General features: G+C 56.4%; 1 protein-coding gene across 2 annotated transcripts in view; it reads left to right on the top strand.

The window, feature by feature from the left end:
- The first annotated feature begins 368 nt into the window (after positions 1 to 368).
- The window catches only part of MACROD1 (mono-ADP ribosylhydrolase 1), a 142,990-nt gene continuing 128,087 nt past the window's right edge, over positions 369 to 15,271 (top strand). For both annotated transcript variants that reach the window (XM_072970189.1, XM_031690825.2), the window contains exons 1-3: positions 369 to 806; positions 10,591 to 10,692; positions 11,299 to 11,415. In XM_072970189.1, coding sequence (XP_072826290.1) covers positions 509 to 806; positions 10,591 to 10,692; positions 11,299 to 11,415 — 517 coding nt within the window. In that variant the 5' untranslated portion in view covers positions 369 to 508. The remainder of the gene's footprint in view (positions 807 to 10,590; positions 10,693 to 11,298; positions 11,416 to 15,271) is intronic.

Here is a 15,271-nt window from a genome sequence, read left to right as displayed (position 1 = left end):
CGGGGATCCGCATCTCCAGAGGTCTGAAGGTGGGGTGGGGTCCGGGTGATCCTCAGGGAGCCGCGCCCGGCTCTGTAATGAGCGCGGGGCCGGAGGGGCGGAGGCGGAGCCGGGGCTGCCGGGAGGGTAGGGGACTCCCAACCCGCGTCGGGGGCTGGAGGCGCTCTCAACCAGGAAGTTGGCGGCGACTGAGCCCGCCCGGTGGGAAGGCGCACTGCAGCCGCGCGATCCCCCGACAGCCTAGCTCCAGCGCGGCTCGATCCCCGCAGGCCCGGGCGGGTCGCGCACGTTTGTATACGAGTGCGGGGGCCCATCCAGCGCCCGGACTACAAGTTCCAGGGTGCCCAGCGGCGCGCCTGGGTTTTCTGGCCGCGCGGCCCGCTGGCTCCGAGCAGGTCGCCGCGGGCTGGCACGCACCACTAGGTCCCCGAGTAAATAAGGGAGAGACTCCCCGAGCACCGTAAATAGAGTCCAAGTGGGCGGGGAAGCCGCCCCGCGCCGCCCGCTCATGTCTCTGCAGAGCCGAGTGTCCGGCCGCCTGGCACAGCTGCGCGCGGCGGGGCAGCTGCTCTGCGACCCGCGCCCCTGGCCCGGCCCCTTGGCGGGTGCCACGCGGACCTGCAGTAGTGCTTGCGGGCCCCCGGCGTCTTTGGGCGCTTACGACCCCCGTACGAGGACCCCAGCGGGAGTTGGGATTTGGGGGGCGGCGGCGGTGGGGCGGAGAGCCGGGGTGCGCACCTGGTCCCCCCTGGCCATGGCGGCGAAGGTGGACCTCAGCACCTCCACCGACTGGAAGGAGGCAAAATGTAAGTGTAAGCAGGAGGGGGGCGCGAGGGGCGAGGGAGGCCCTACGTGGGCCTTCTCCAGCTGGACACCCCACCAGCAGCCTCCTCCACCCCAGAGACCTGGGGAAGTTGAGGCTCCATGTACCCTATATGGACCACCCCCATTCGCAGCTACGCCCCCATGTGCCCAGCGCCATAAACCACTTCACCCCAGACCAGGTCCAGGTCCCCGGGTTGTGGGCAGTGTGAGGACGGTGGCCTCACCCCACTGGAATGGATCACAGGGCTCCCCCAGAGATGATCTACGATCTACCTCCTTACTCTGTTGTAGGAGGGAAACTGAGGCCCAGCGCCTGAACTGAATAGCCCAAGGTCACTGGGAGTTTGCTTCATATCTGACATTAGGCTCTGAACTCCCCAAGCTTTGTGTTATTTGGTTTCTCAAGTGGTGGGTTTTTAAGTAGAGTGGCAGGGAATGGGCTAAGGGGACAGCTCTGGGGCTGGTGTCCCACCTGGTGGGGTCAGATAGTCACAAAGACTGGCCTCCCTGGGCAGGCCCATTCCACCTACCCCCCATTCCTACCCCCAGGGGCCTGCCTCTCTGGGCACGTGGTCTAGTGCCCTTTTGCCCTTATCACTGGCCTCTGGCCACCTGTAAGCAGTCTCTGCCTCATTCCTAGGGGACACAGGGCAAGAACTGGGTGGTAGGACAGAGATGGGGCACTGTGTCTCTGAGAACAGTGACACCCCACCACCCCCAATCCACAGAAATCAAGCCATTTTCTCCTACTCCAGGGCAGGGGGTGAGTCCTGGTGGGCATGAGCCTGAGGGCTGAACTCTGCACCCAGAACAGAGCAGGGAAGGCAGGCAACCTGACCTGTAGAGCCCCAAATAGCCCTGCTGTCCATCCAGCTGCCCCTGCCCTTCAGGGCCTGCTCCCTGAGCTCTTGTGATCATTCCCCACTGGATCCCCTTTCAAAAGGGCAGGGTTGGTAGCTCATTGGCTGGGCCTGTGTGGTGGAGTGGGTTTGGCCAATGGGGCTGGGAAGGCAGGCCTGCGGGCGGGCTGTGGTTGGGGGTAAAAGGAAGGCATCCTCTCCGGTTTGGAGGTAGAGTTTAAGATCACTTACCCTGTCGTGAATTGCGTTGCCTTCGCTGGGATCTTAAAGCGCCGGCAGGAAACACTTGACTGCTCCGGGAACACAAGGAGTGCTCGTCATCCCTCGGCCCTGGCCCTGGAACACTGGTCAGGGCGAGCAGTAGGGGGCCGGCCCTCTGGCAAGGGGACTGTCCCCACAAGGGGGCCTGCTTTCCCTTCTCTGTCAGAGAACAGCGACCCAGGGAGGTGGGAAAGAGAGCTGGGGAGGTCAGGGGCCCAGGCACCTGTTCCCCAAACTGCTGCTTTTTCTAGGACGCAGCTCTCCGCCCCCTCCCATTCCTTGGTTCTGCTGAAAACTTCCAGACCTCAGGAGGCTGAGGGGCCAGGGAATCCCAGGCTGCTGTGGTGTCTCTCTGCTAGGAGCTGGGATTTCCATTCATTCATTCAGTCCTTCTGTGTAGCCAGCACTGTTAGGGTGCAGGGGGGATAGTCAAGGGCCCTGCCTTCACGGAACTTAGGATAAAGGTTAATGCTGTGAAGAAGCCACGGCAGATGGGGCCGCCTGAGCTCTAGTGTCCAGTCAGGGGGCAGTGTTGGGGGGCTGGCCCCAGGAACCCCAGCACTAGGTGTGAAGCCCCCAGCAACCATTAGATGGTAGCTTGTAGGGGCAAGACACAGAGAGATCTCTGTGTTTTAGTTATCTACTGCTGCATGGTTCCAAATTACCCCAACACTTAGTGGCTTAAAACAGCAAACATTTATTTCTCGGGAGGTCACTAGGACACGTGAGGGCTAGAGTGAGCCCTGCCCAGATGGCTGTTGGCTAAAGGTCTCAGTTCCTCACCTTGGGGCTGCTTGAGTGTCTTCCTGACATGGCAGCTGACATCCCCCAGCACGTGACCCTAGAGCAGGCGCCTGAGGAGACCAAGCCAACAGCCACAGTGCCTTTTTGTGACCTAGGGGCAGAGTCCCACCGTGTCTCTTCTGCTTTATTCAGGGTTTGGAATCAAGTCACAGCATCCAGCCCATATTCAAGAGGAGGGAAATTGGTTTCTGCCTTTGAAAGGAAAGAGGATCAAAGAATCTGGGACATATTTTTAAGACCACCACATTGGGAGGCTGTCCCAGCTGGACTCTGTCTCTAATTGGGGTCCAAACTTTGATCCTTGAAGACCCCTCAAACTTTTTCTTTGTTATATTCAATTTACACATTCCACTGAGTTATATTGTACAGTGAAGTACACTCCATGTACAGACCTAAAGTACGGTCAGTGTACTTTTACCTAAGTATCCGACTTATGGAGAACATTGCCATCACCCCAGAAGGTTCCTCTTAGCCCCTTTCCACTCAGTACCCCTTACAGCTAATCACTCTCCTATCTATTTTCTTTTTCTTAAACTTCATATCACCAGAGGCATACAGCACATCCAGTTCTTTTTACTTAACATCTGTGTGATTTGTCCACATTATTGGCTGTACTGACAGTTTGCTTTTTTTTATTGTTGTGTGATATTACATGGTATGGATGTACCACAGTTTGTGTACTCAGTCTCCTGGTGATGGGCGTTTGGTTTCTGGTTGGGGACTGTTGGGAATAAAGCTGCTCTGAATATCTTTGTACATGTCTTTGATGGACATGTGCTCATCTTTTTCTTAGGGATATACTGACACAGGCCCCTAAATGCCTGTCTGTACATGAGATGATCCTCTTTCAAAGACTGGCACATAGTAACCAAACTCACAAGAGACTGAGGTATAGTTCAGAAGGTTGAGGTACAGTTCACGGTAAGGAAATATTATAGCAGTAAGTCTGGAAACTCACCTGTGCCTGGGCAGGATCTCCTCTCCCTGTATTCCCTGTAGAAAAACCATGTGGAAGCCAAATCATAGTCTCAAGTTTGCTCAGTAGCATGTGTTCTCAGCTGGGGAGCTGGGTGAATGATTTGGGGCAGGCTGGACAAGCTTCCCTGGCAGGGGTGCACCTATCCACCAAGGATGCCCTTCTCCCGGGCTGTTACTTGGTATTTCAGTCCATGTACTGCACCTGTTGAGTATCTGCTCCTGGCCCCGGGTGCAGAATACCTCAGCCCACGGCCAGTGAGTCTTCTGGACAGATGGCCAAATTCTGCCTGGGCTCTGGGCATTCCTTTTTTCCGTCTTCAAGCTGACTGCCCACTTCTTTTTCTTTTTTTGGGGGGGTAATTAGGTTTGTTTGTTTGTTTGTTTGTTTTTAGTGGAGGTACTGGGGATTGAACCCAGGACTTTGTGCATGCAAAGTCTACCACTGAGCTATACTCTCCTCCCAACTGCCCACTTCTGCTGGCCCATTCTCCCTCTATGTAAGTAAATACCATCAGGCTGGACCTTCCTGGTTAGGGGACATTCAGTCTTTTTTGTTTTTTTTAACATACTGTTTGATTTTTTTTTATTTTATTTTATTTTATTTTATTTTATTTTATTTTTTCCCTTAATGGAGGCATTGGGGATCGAACCCAGGACCTCATGCACACCAAGCACATGCTCTACCACTAAGCTATACCCGTTAGCCCCACATTGGAAACAGTTCTGCCGTAAGGAATTGGGCATGAGGGGACTTAAGGTCAGGCACTGGGGTATCTGGGGGCTTTGTCCCTATAGGAGGGGCCTGGCCTCCAGGAGAAGGGCGCAGATCATCCTTCTGACCTGCAGTGGGGGCAGAGCTGTGTGCAAGAAAGAGAATGGGCATTGGTGTCATCAGACATGGCAAGCCCTGGCACCACTGCTTCCACACTCCTGGAACCTCAGTTTCCTCATCTGTAAAATGGGACAAGCAGCACCTGATTTGTATGTTGTGCTGGGAGCACATCTGAAATTTTGTACAAGGGGGCCAAAGGGGGCCAAAGGTCCTTGTCACCCTCGGGCCTGTCTCCTCTCACTGCTCTCTTCTGGCTGTGGGGACACTTGGCTCCTGTAAACTTGTCTCCCTCATGGTCTCAAATGCTGGAGCCCAGACCCACGTGTTCTGAGCCCTATTTCCTCCCCCGGTGGCTCAGGATAGGGCTCCTGTGTTCCAGCCTGTTTGCACGGGGCAGGAGGAGGACTGATTTCAATCCTGTGGGACTTCACTCAGAGCGGATGATTTATCTGATTTGATTGCCGAACCGGGAAATTTTCCAGGCACACCTGGGAATAGGGGCAGCGGGTGGTGGTGGGGGGGTTCTCCCACCTGTCTTCTAGGGAAACAACCTTGGCACATCCCAGTGCAGTGGAGGTGAGGAGGCCTGGGGAGAGCAGAAAAGCTCCTCATGCTGTCTCCTGTGCTGTGGGCTTTGATGAGTCCTTGCTCCTGGGGAATGGTGAGCCCAGGTGATGAATGCCCCTGCCGCCATGTTCCCAGGGCATCAGCTCTGCCTACCCGGCCTCCTCCAGAAGAGGAGCCTCCCTCCGTGACGTCTTGCAAAGTGCCATAAAGACACTTCTTAAAACACATCATTGAATTCCCGTTCGCCCACTGCACTTTATGGTCCTGGCGCAGCCTGCTTCCTCCAGCCCGGCTTTCATGCCCAGGAGCCGCTGAAAGCTTCGTCCGGGGTCAGGCCTCCCCATCAAAATTTACTGCAAACATCTTTTACAGCACCTGTCTCACTGGGCTGTGAAATACTCTCGCCTCTCCAAAAATGAAAGAGGATTAAAACGTATGTTGTACATCTTTTATAAGAAAAATAAAACTCACTTGTGCTTTAAGTCTGCACCCGGCCTTCTGGCAGAGGGAGGTGGAGCGTGTTATGAATGCGTGGGGCATATGCCTGGCTTACGGGTCCTGCTGCTCCTCCCCTCTTGATGCTGAGGCCGTGAAGACGGTGCTCGGTTGCTCGGCTGGCTTCTCCTTTCCCATAAATCATATCAGTGCAGCACATAGCTCCTCAGGGGCCAGCCAGGTCGCAGTGTTGTTCTGGAGATGAGGACACAACACCCCGCATGCTGGCCTCGTGAGGTGTGCACTTGGGGACCGTAGGCTGGAAGGGCAGGCTGATGGGTGTCCCCAAGTCACAGCTGGTGGAAGAGCCCGGGGCTCTGGCGATCTTCCTTTGCCATTTTCAGGGAGTGGAGCTGTCTTTTGGACTTTGCTGGAGAGAGGGGGCCGGGTAGGGTGGGCCACTCAGACCAGTACATGGATACAGGGAGGTCGGTGCAAGAGAGAGCCTTGGGCTGGGTCCCGCCCCGACTTCCTTTTGCTTGCCTGTGGCCAGGGATGGTTTTTCATTTTTTTGTTAAGCAAGCAAGGTGGTGGCATTGGCCAAATGGTGTCTGCTAAGGTACCTGAGTCATCTCTGGGCGTCCCAGTCTGGTTCCATGGGGGGCCTGCCCCAGCCAGAAGGGCTCCCCTCATTGGAGTCCTATGGGGTGGGTCTGGGGCCTGGCTGACCCATCCCTCCAGTGTCACAGCAGGTGCATTCATTGTCTGGCCACAGGTCCAGCCTGCTGTGAGTACCTGCCCTGGGGCACACTGAGGCCTCGGAGGGGGGATGTCTGAACTCACAATTGGGCAAGGTGACAAATATGGGGACCCAAATAACTTAAAAAGCTCCTCCACCTGCTATGCCCCAAGTTGGAAAAATAATGTTTCCCTTCCTAAGTTTCGTTTTCATTTGCTCTCTTTGGGCCTTATTTCACTCACAGGAGGGAGCGAGTGTATCTGGTGTGTATATTGCTCTTGACAGTTTATAAAATATTTTCTTTCGCAGCAAGCTTGGGTGCCAGGGAAGGCCTATCTTACCCTTATTGTCGAGATAAGAAAGCTGAGGCTGAGAGGGTAGGCACCTCGCCTGTGAACGTGATGTTGGGAGCTCATGAGCCCAAACCTAGTGGGACTGAGGAGCAAGAGCAGAATCAAAATCACAGCTGTGGCCTGGTCCTGGGCTGGCACATTGCCCCAGCACATGCCTCAGACAAGCCGGAGAGGCTGCTACCGCCTTGCTTTTGCTCTCCTGTCCAACCATTTGGTTTCTCTCCGTTTCCCCACCCAAGTGCTCTCTCCAACCCCAGGGCTTTTGCATGCGCTGTTCCCTCCACCCAGAAGACCCTGTTCTCTTAGCAAACTTGCCGTCAACCTTCAGGTCTCAGCTCCTTGGTTCATTGATTCATCCCGCAGACGCCCAGGGACAATCACACATGCCTTATGCTGTGCCAGGTGCCAGGAATCCAACATAAACACAGCAGATCCCTGTGTGCCAAGGTCAAGTAAGGAATAAAGCACAGATGGTCGGGGAGGCAGCAACTCTGGGAGGTGGGAAGGGCCACGAAGAGGGGACTGTCAAGGAAGACCAGGCAGGAGGCCAGCAGGTACAAAGGCCCTGAGGCAGGAAACAGCCTGGCTATTGGGGGAACTGAAAGGTGGAGGGGGAGGAGGCAGAGTGATGTGGCCGTTGCCATGAGGGCAGCACATGAGGAGGTTGGGAGAGAGGCAGGCTCTCACGTGGGCCCAGGTAAGGACTTGGAGTTTAAACTGAGCTTTACACAGAGAGTTTCTGACTTCTGTTCCTAAGGTCTCTGGGCTGCTGTGTTAGGAGCAGACCATAGGATAGACACAGGGAGTCCACCGGAAGTGGGGGGCTTCCAGAAGGGTCTAGGGAACGATCAATGATAGAGCAGAAGCCTTGGTTTCTCTGTGTTCTGGGGATAAATCAGCCTACAGATGGTTGGAAGGGGGAATAAGAGAAAGACCCTAGCAAAGGGCCCTTCACTGAGAAGGAGGGAGGATGGAAGGGTGAAAAAGGAATGTTTTGTGGGGAAGGAGCCGGAAGTTCAGTTTTGCACACAGGGAGTCTGAGGATGAGAGCAGGCTACAGGCCTTGGGGAGCAGATGCTCAGAAGAGACAAGGGGCTGGAGGTGCAGCCTTGGGATCATGAGCTCAAAGAGGGTTTTTGAATGCGTGGAACTGATGCGAAAACCCATAGAGAGGTGTAGATTAAGGAAGGGGGAGGCAGTGAGGAGACTGAGAAGGAGGACTAGTGAGCTGTGTGGGATCCAGAAATGGGGACCTGGTGAGGAAGAAGGAGCCGGGGGTGCTGAGTGCACCCAGGAGGCCAGGAAGGACCACTGCATAGGGTCAAGTGGCTAGTGTAGTGCCTCTGACCTTGGCCTTGATGAAGAGGTGAGGCTAGGGGGGGCATGAGGGGGAGGAGGTGGAGACCAGGAGTGGAGACAGTGGAGGGGGCAGGCAGAGAAATGAGGCCACAGCTGCAGGGCGTGGAATGCGGGGTTCGAAGGAGGGTTTGTTCTAAACAACAGGGTACATGAGAGGGCATTTGAGGGCAGACAGGCAGACAGGAGGGAGAGCCTGTGGCCTTGGCTGGGAGGAGGGACCTTGGTGGCCAGTGACCTGAAGGAGGACGAGGTGTGGGAAGGTGTGTGTGTGGGTTCCTGGCTTTGGAGAGGAGGCAGCATCTGATGGCTGGATGGCCTGGAGGATGAGCAGGGTAGGCTTGGGAGCGAGAGAAGGGGGAGGAAGGACCCACTTCCCAAGCAGCAGATGGAGTAGCCACCTGGGGGAGGTGAAGAATTTAGAGGAAGCCTCTGCCTGGTTGTGAGATTTTCTCTAGTGATTTGCTGCTCTGGGGCAGACCAGAGACATTAGGGTTGCCTCCTCCAGGAAGCTGTCTCGGCCTCCCCTCTGCTCAGTTAGACCCCTGGTGCCTCCCAGGCTTGATGCATGGTGAGGGTGAGTGTTAATTGACTGGTCTATTCAAACCACCAGGGGGAGGCACAGCCCATGGAGCCCGGCCTGTCCTATGCTTGGTGGTACCGTCTGCCGGCAGCTGAGTGCTTGGTTCTGTGCCCAGCTAGGCCTATTCTGCTTCTCATTTAATGTGAGAGAGTTTTCCGTATCCCTGTTTTATAGGAGACAAGCAAGGCTTGGAGAAGCACTTCAGTTCCTTCAAATGCCAGCACCACCCCGCATCCCCTCAACACACAAAGAGAGGAGCGTTCAAGTCCGAGCCCTTGGCCTGTTTCTCAGATCATGGGGAGGGCAGACCCTTGAGGTGGGGAGGGGGTGATTTTTAATCTCTATCTGGTGGAAGCATTTTAAATCTGATTCAGGTGCCCCTGGCCCTGCCCCCTCTCAGGGTCACTCTCCTCTGTGCCTGACCCATGCCCTGCACCCTGGATTTCAGCCAACATACTGTTCCAGCTGGTGGAACACCCTTCCCTGCCCAGCTACTTCTCATTCCTCTTCCCAGTCTCAGCCAAGCCCCTGGGACTGGGGTTCCTGTTACTGCCTCTCCCAGCCCCTGAAGGTCCCTTCCATAGCCCTTCCTGAAGTTTGGATTGCTTGCTTGAGTGTGAGTTTGCCTCCCCTGCTGGTTTGTAAGTTCGCAAGGGCAAGGACCACGTCTGCCTTGTTAGGGATTGTATCTCCGGCACCAAAAGCAGGACCTGCACGTGGTAGGTGTTTATGCAGCGGGTGGGGAAGTGGCTGCTGGAGAGTGTGGTTCTGCTTTGAGCAGGAGTTGAAGCAGATTCAGGGTGGAACAAGCCTTCTATAATAATTCACCATTGTGTGGAGCCAGAGTGTGAATGGGGCCCTTTCCAGGCTCCTCACACATCCTTAGGAGCAGAGGCTTGGATGCACTGACTTTGGCAAGACAACAGGGGACCCACCTGTTTCTTGAATACCTGCCCCTCGCAGCCTTTCCACAGAAGCCTCCAGCAGGCTAACCCTACCTCTCCCGCCACCCCCTCAAATTGCCCTCCCACCTCTGCACGACTTCTGATGCTTTTTGAGTATCTTGTCTGTGGTCTTTGTGTTGGTTGTCCCCTCTTCTAGTGATCATTGGGGGCTGCTCTTTCTCGGGAGTGTGTGGTGGAGGGGGCAAGGCTGGGCTGAGAGCCTGGCTGTGCACCTGGCCTCAGGCCGGCAGGGGGAGCCCACGAGCCACGAGCCTCGACCGTGGCTTAGGAGAGTTGCCTCTAAGCCGGTCGTGCTCCCTACCTGGTGCCACCAGGGGCCCCAGCAAGGGAACCAGCCTGGGTGGACCCAGAGTCTGTGAGCAGATGAGAGGCCAGGCTTCCCACTTACCAACTGCAGGACCATGAGTAGCCTCCTAACCTCCCTGAACCTGTTTCCTCATCTGTAAAATGGGGACAGTTCCAGCTGCTCCCTTGATTTGTGCTGGGGGAGGCCCCAACTGGGCATCTATCTGTGGGGGACCCTTTGCTAGAGCTGGGGCAACATCACAAACAGGCACCAGATCTGCCTGGCCCTGTGGCTCGTTGAGGAGGACGTTGTCCTGGCTCCCTGTGTCCTGCAGCCTCTGAAAATGATGATGAGGATGTAACTGATTGATATAACTGATTCAGTGCCACCAGCCTGCCTGGCTTTAGCATGTATGAATAAGCTTGACATTATTCTGCAAGGGCTGTCTTCATCCCCATTCTGTAAATGAAGCATTAGGGACCCAGAGGTGTGGACACGACTGGAAAGTAGCAGAGTTGAATTCTGAACTCAGGTCTGATGCCTGACAGACGCCCTCCACCTCTGCGGGCCTCCGTTTCCCCTTCTAACAAAGAGGGCGGGGCAAGATGTTCTAGGGGCCCTCCCTCTGGGCCCCCTCCCCATGTGCCTGTGGGAAGGAGGTTTGCATCCTTGGAGGAGGCAAATGTCCTGTGGGCGGTGGGGCCCACCTGACTCTCCTTCCTGCCCGCCCCACCCTGTCCCTGCAGCCTTTCTGAAAGGCCTGAGTGACAAGCAGCGGGAGGAACATTACTTCTGCCGGGACTTTGTCAGGCTGAAGAAGATCCCAACGTGGAAGGAGACAGCAAAAGGTAGGCCCTGGGCTGGGGAGGCCCAGCCGGCCAGTTGCTGGGCGGCCCCTTCAGATCCACGTCTTGGGAGAATCGTACAGACAAGGCCAAGACGTGGCAGCGTCGTTTACTGGGTTTTTGCTAGGTGCGGGGCACTTTGCAGCATCACCTCATTTAATTATTAACACAGCCTGAGGTAAATTCGCTTTTTATCCCCATTGTATTGTTGGGAAACTGAGCCCTAGACCCACCACCCCATGGCTGCTGGAGCTGGTTTTGCCGCTGTGGTGTAGCTGCCGGCAGCATGCGTGCTGGTGAGCATCTTGGCCCCGCAAATTGCATGCCTGGTAACGGGGAGCCCGAGTCAAGTCACTTAACCTCCCTGGGCCTCGTTACATCTTCTGTAAAATGGGGGTGGATGGCATTAATACTGTACCCAAGTGTAACATTGTCGTGAAGATTTAGGGAGATGAGGGTGTGCTGCTGCACATAGTAGGTGCTTAATCAGAGTGGGCTGTCATTCCGGGTTCGTTGGTCTCCACGTGGCAGGCTGCCTCCAGAGGTAGAGGGCGGTTGATGGGGGCTTGCCTGGCCTGTGATTCCACCCCCAGCCTCTGCTTGTTCCAGGAGTGACCGTGAAGGTGGAGGAGCCCAAGTACAAGAAAGACAAGCAACTCAATGAGAAAATCTCCCTGTTCCGAGGTGATATCACCAAGCTGGAGGTGGACGCCATCGTCAACGCGGGTAAGTGGGGGCTTCTGGCTGGCCTGAGCCAGAGACCAGGGTGGCCGCCTCATCACTATGCCAGGCATGAGTGGACGCCACCTGGCTCCAGTGAGGCTCGGGTGGCTGAATGGGGATGGCCTGCTGGCGCCGTGGGAGCCCAGCACGTCAACAGCGCGGACTCCTCTCTCCTTGAAACCCTGACCCACCGTGTTGGGGGCGCCTTGGCCGAGCTGCCTCGAAGCTCTGAGACCCATTAGCGGCTGGGAAGGAATTGCGTTTGGAATTGTGCCGGCTGCCCTGCCAAGAAGGCGGAGGCCAGATCTGGGTGGTCCGCCCTTGGGGGCTGCAGATGCCCCTGACCACTGCTTTCCTTCCTCCGCCTTCTGCCAGCCCTGCCCACTTCGGACTGGGGCAGGCGAGGATGTCGGGGGAGCATGTCAGAGGAGGGGTGGGGGCAGAGGCCCCTGCACCCATGCTCAGCTTCCTGCTGCGGCTCTTGCTGGCTTGGCAGTTTATTGTGATGTGTCGAGGAACCGGCTACTTCTCTTCCCTCTTGGGAGAGGGAGGAAGTTGGCTGCTCTCCTCCCAGGCAGTTGTCTGCTGGAGATTAGGAGTGGGGCGTCAAGGTGGGGGTCAAGTCTAGCAGGTGCACAGGTGGTTCATGAGACAAGGGCGAGTAGGGGCTGAATCAAGGGTGAGTGGTTGCCAAGCATTGCAAGAAGGAGCCTCCTCCTTAGAGAAGGGTTTGCAGACCTGGGCAGACCCTCTCATCTTGGGCTTTGACTCATAGGGAAGCCCCACTGTGCAAGCCCGCTCCCCACCTGCACAGTCTCAGGCACCCCCAGAAGCATCTCAGATCTCCTTCGTCTCACCCTTGGGCTTGCAGCTGTTGTCTGACCCTGGCGCTGGCCAGGGCGTGGAGCGGCCAAGGGACTCTGGGTCTTGGTGGTGCCCATGCTGTTCTCGCTCAGTGACTGGGCTCAGGAGACCTGGGGAGAGGTGGCTTCTCTGGGTCTGTGGTCTCGGTTGCATTTCCAACAGTGGCATTGCTGTATATCTCCCCAGTGGTGTTCGCAGAACTGTGTGGTCACAAGAGTGTTCCCTCCCCCGACATTGCCTGTCTCGGTACACAGGTGACCAGGCACAAGATTGTAGGAGTTCTGACTCTGAGCAGTGGGGGGAGGTGAGGTCACCTTTGAGTTTCTGCTGGCGCGTCTTCTGCTGTGTTTCTCTTGGGCCACTAGGACAGTGGGTGGCAGTGAGGTCTCCATCTGCGGAGACATGGGGCTAAGAAAGGTCAAGCTAGGTTGGCAGATGTCATAGTGGCCCGGGGAGAAGGGTCTTCTTGACGCCTGGGCCCTGGAGGGACTGGCCTTAGGTGCAAGGACCAAGCCTTGGGGTCCCAGCTGAGGGGACAGTGCCGCAGACCTATGAGGCTGCCCTGCCTGGTGTCCCAGCCCTGTCAGTCACTGGCAAGGGTGTGGGAGGCACCCTGCTGGTCCTTTTGTTGAGCTGCAAAGTGGTCAGAGGGAAAAACGGGGCATCTTATCAGTTCCTTCCTAGCCAGTTTGGTGGTTGGTGGCCAAGGTGTGGGGACCAAGGCAGGGTGTCAGCTGGGATGCAGATGGAGTTGGGTGGGGGCTCTGGAGGTCATACGTGCGCTGCAGGCATGATTAATGGCTCTTCCTGAGAGTGTAGCGGCTCTGTCAGCCTCCTGTGCTCTCTGGAGAGGACTTCGGTCTGGCTCCTTTTGATTTGCCGGGACTGGGAATGGCAGTGTTTGCTGCATCTCTCTAGGGTCTCCCTTTCTCCATGTACCTCCTAGGGCCTCTGCTTCCTCCTTATGTGATGGGGATGGTGGAAAACCCACCTACTGGTTTGTTGGGGGCATTAGAAGCTGATGCTCATAAACTGTGATGCTCATGCAGTGCCTGGCACGAACTGAGCCCTCAGCACCTGCTGCTGTTGTTGGTGCTGGAACTGATGCCACCGTTGTCACTCTGGATATCAGCCCTGTCCTAGGGATGCCAAGGGATGCTGGGCTTCTCCCACAGATGAGCAGTGTAACCCTCCCCCTGCCTGCCTCAGTTTACTTAATACCTCTTGGTGTATGAGAAAGAGTCTCATAGTAGGGAGAACCCATAACCGGCCTGGAACCCCAGAAAACGGCCGCGGCGGGTCCTGGATGTGGGGCTTCCATATAGTCTGCATCCCCTGCAGACCCTCCTTCCAGGTTTGCCCAGCCCCGGTGTTTGGGTGGCCTTAGCACCGATAAGATCTCGCGGGTCCTTGGTGGGCTTGGTACCCTCCAACCTCCTCCCCGCCGGGTCCCCATGGCCTTGGCGCAGCGGGGGCCGCCGCCCACCAGGGGGCAGCGGAGATCGCGGTTCCCGCGCCCAGCAGCGCCTGTAAATCAGCCTGTTTATTAGCGGAATAAAAGTCGCGGTAACGCGAGGCTTTTCGGGGCTGCATAAATCTGGTCTGTTCCTCGTGAAACCCATATGTGCTTAATTCATATGTAAAGTTTCAAGCAGGAAGAGAATACGTGTCTATTAAATTCTATTTGACTTGATTATAATCATTAGCCGTGAATAATTGCTTCCCAGCGCCTTCCTCGGAGCCACCACAATGGGGAAAAGGAGCGAGCAATTATCTCGGGGTGGGAATTTTTTTAATTTTATGTTTGAAACCAAGGGCAGTGTTGGCTGCGTGGGATTGGTGGCCCATGGAGAGTAGTGGGGGTCAGACTGGGCTGGGGGCTTGAGGTCCCCTGTGGAGCATCTGGATTTTCTGGGGGTGGGAGGGTCTCTTTTTGTGCCTGAGGCCAGATGGGGAGGAGTAGGGAAGGTGCCATCCTGCTTGGGCCTTGCTCCAGCTGCAGGGATCATGGAGGGGGAGTCTGAGGGGCTGGGAAGGGCTGGTGAGAGAAGGGGTCGATACCCTCAGGACCCTCTCCATCCTGAAGAGCCGTGGCTTGGGGTTTTCCTGCCCTGTGGGTGCTCTCCCCTCCCTGGGGAGGACCTAGGGATCCTTGTAGGAGGCAGGGGCCAGATGCCCTCCCTGCCTGCCCCCTCACTCCTCCCCTCCCCAAAGATTGGCTCCACCCATGGCCTCACTCCCAACTTTGGAAAAGCAGAGTTTCCCAACTGTCCCCCTAGCATTTGAAGTCCAGGACTGGATTTTTACCCTACTCTGTTGGTAATTGAGGTGATTGGGGGTGTATGTGGTGTGTGTGTGGCTGTGATGTGTGTGTGGTGTGATGTATGTCATATGGTATGTGGAGGTGAGGCTAGAGCAGAGAGTAGAAGAGTGTTTGCCTGGCTGGTCGCAGGGCTTGAGGTCACAGGGGACAGGACCAAACCCCCTCCCACCCTTGGTAAGGGCAGGCCTCCCAGGGCCATCCTTGGTCCTGCCCTAGTGGCTGCTGGCCGAGGCCACTTGCTCGGGCAGAGCCTGGAGAGTTTCAGGCTCCCACCATCTGTGCCGGCCACGGCTCCTGCCCATGGGGGCACACTGCATCCATCTTAATTAAATTGGGCTGCCACGCTGGCGAGATCAGCCAGGGAGCCCCTGCAGGCCCCCATTCTGGAGCAGGAGATTCTAGGGGGCTGTGCCTGCCTCTCCAGATTGGCCCCATGTCCCCCTGGCTGTGTCTGGGGATAGCCATGCCTGGCATCTCTGCCAGAGAAAGCTCTGGTCTAGGAGGTCTCCTGGAGTGTTAATGTCTTCTCTGCCACAGGGTGGAGGGTCAGCGGAGGGAGGCAGCATGACCTTGACTGGGTCACTTCTGTGCCCCTGAGGTTCCCAGCTTACTAGGCCTGTGCCTGTGGGCCCCTACTTCACAGCAGACAGCTGAGTCCCAGGCAGGAAATGT

Source organism: Vicugna pacos, chromosome 10 (genome assembly GCF_048564905.1).
Source record: "Vicugna pacos chromosome 10, VicPac4, whole genome shotgun sequence".
NCBI lineage: Eukaryota > Metazoa > Chordata > Mammalia > Artiodactyla > Camelidae > Vicugna > Vicugna pacos.
The sequence above is the reverse complement of the archived record's forward strand: the minus strand, read 5'-3'. Positions and strand labels throughout refer to the sequence as shown.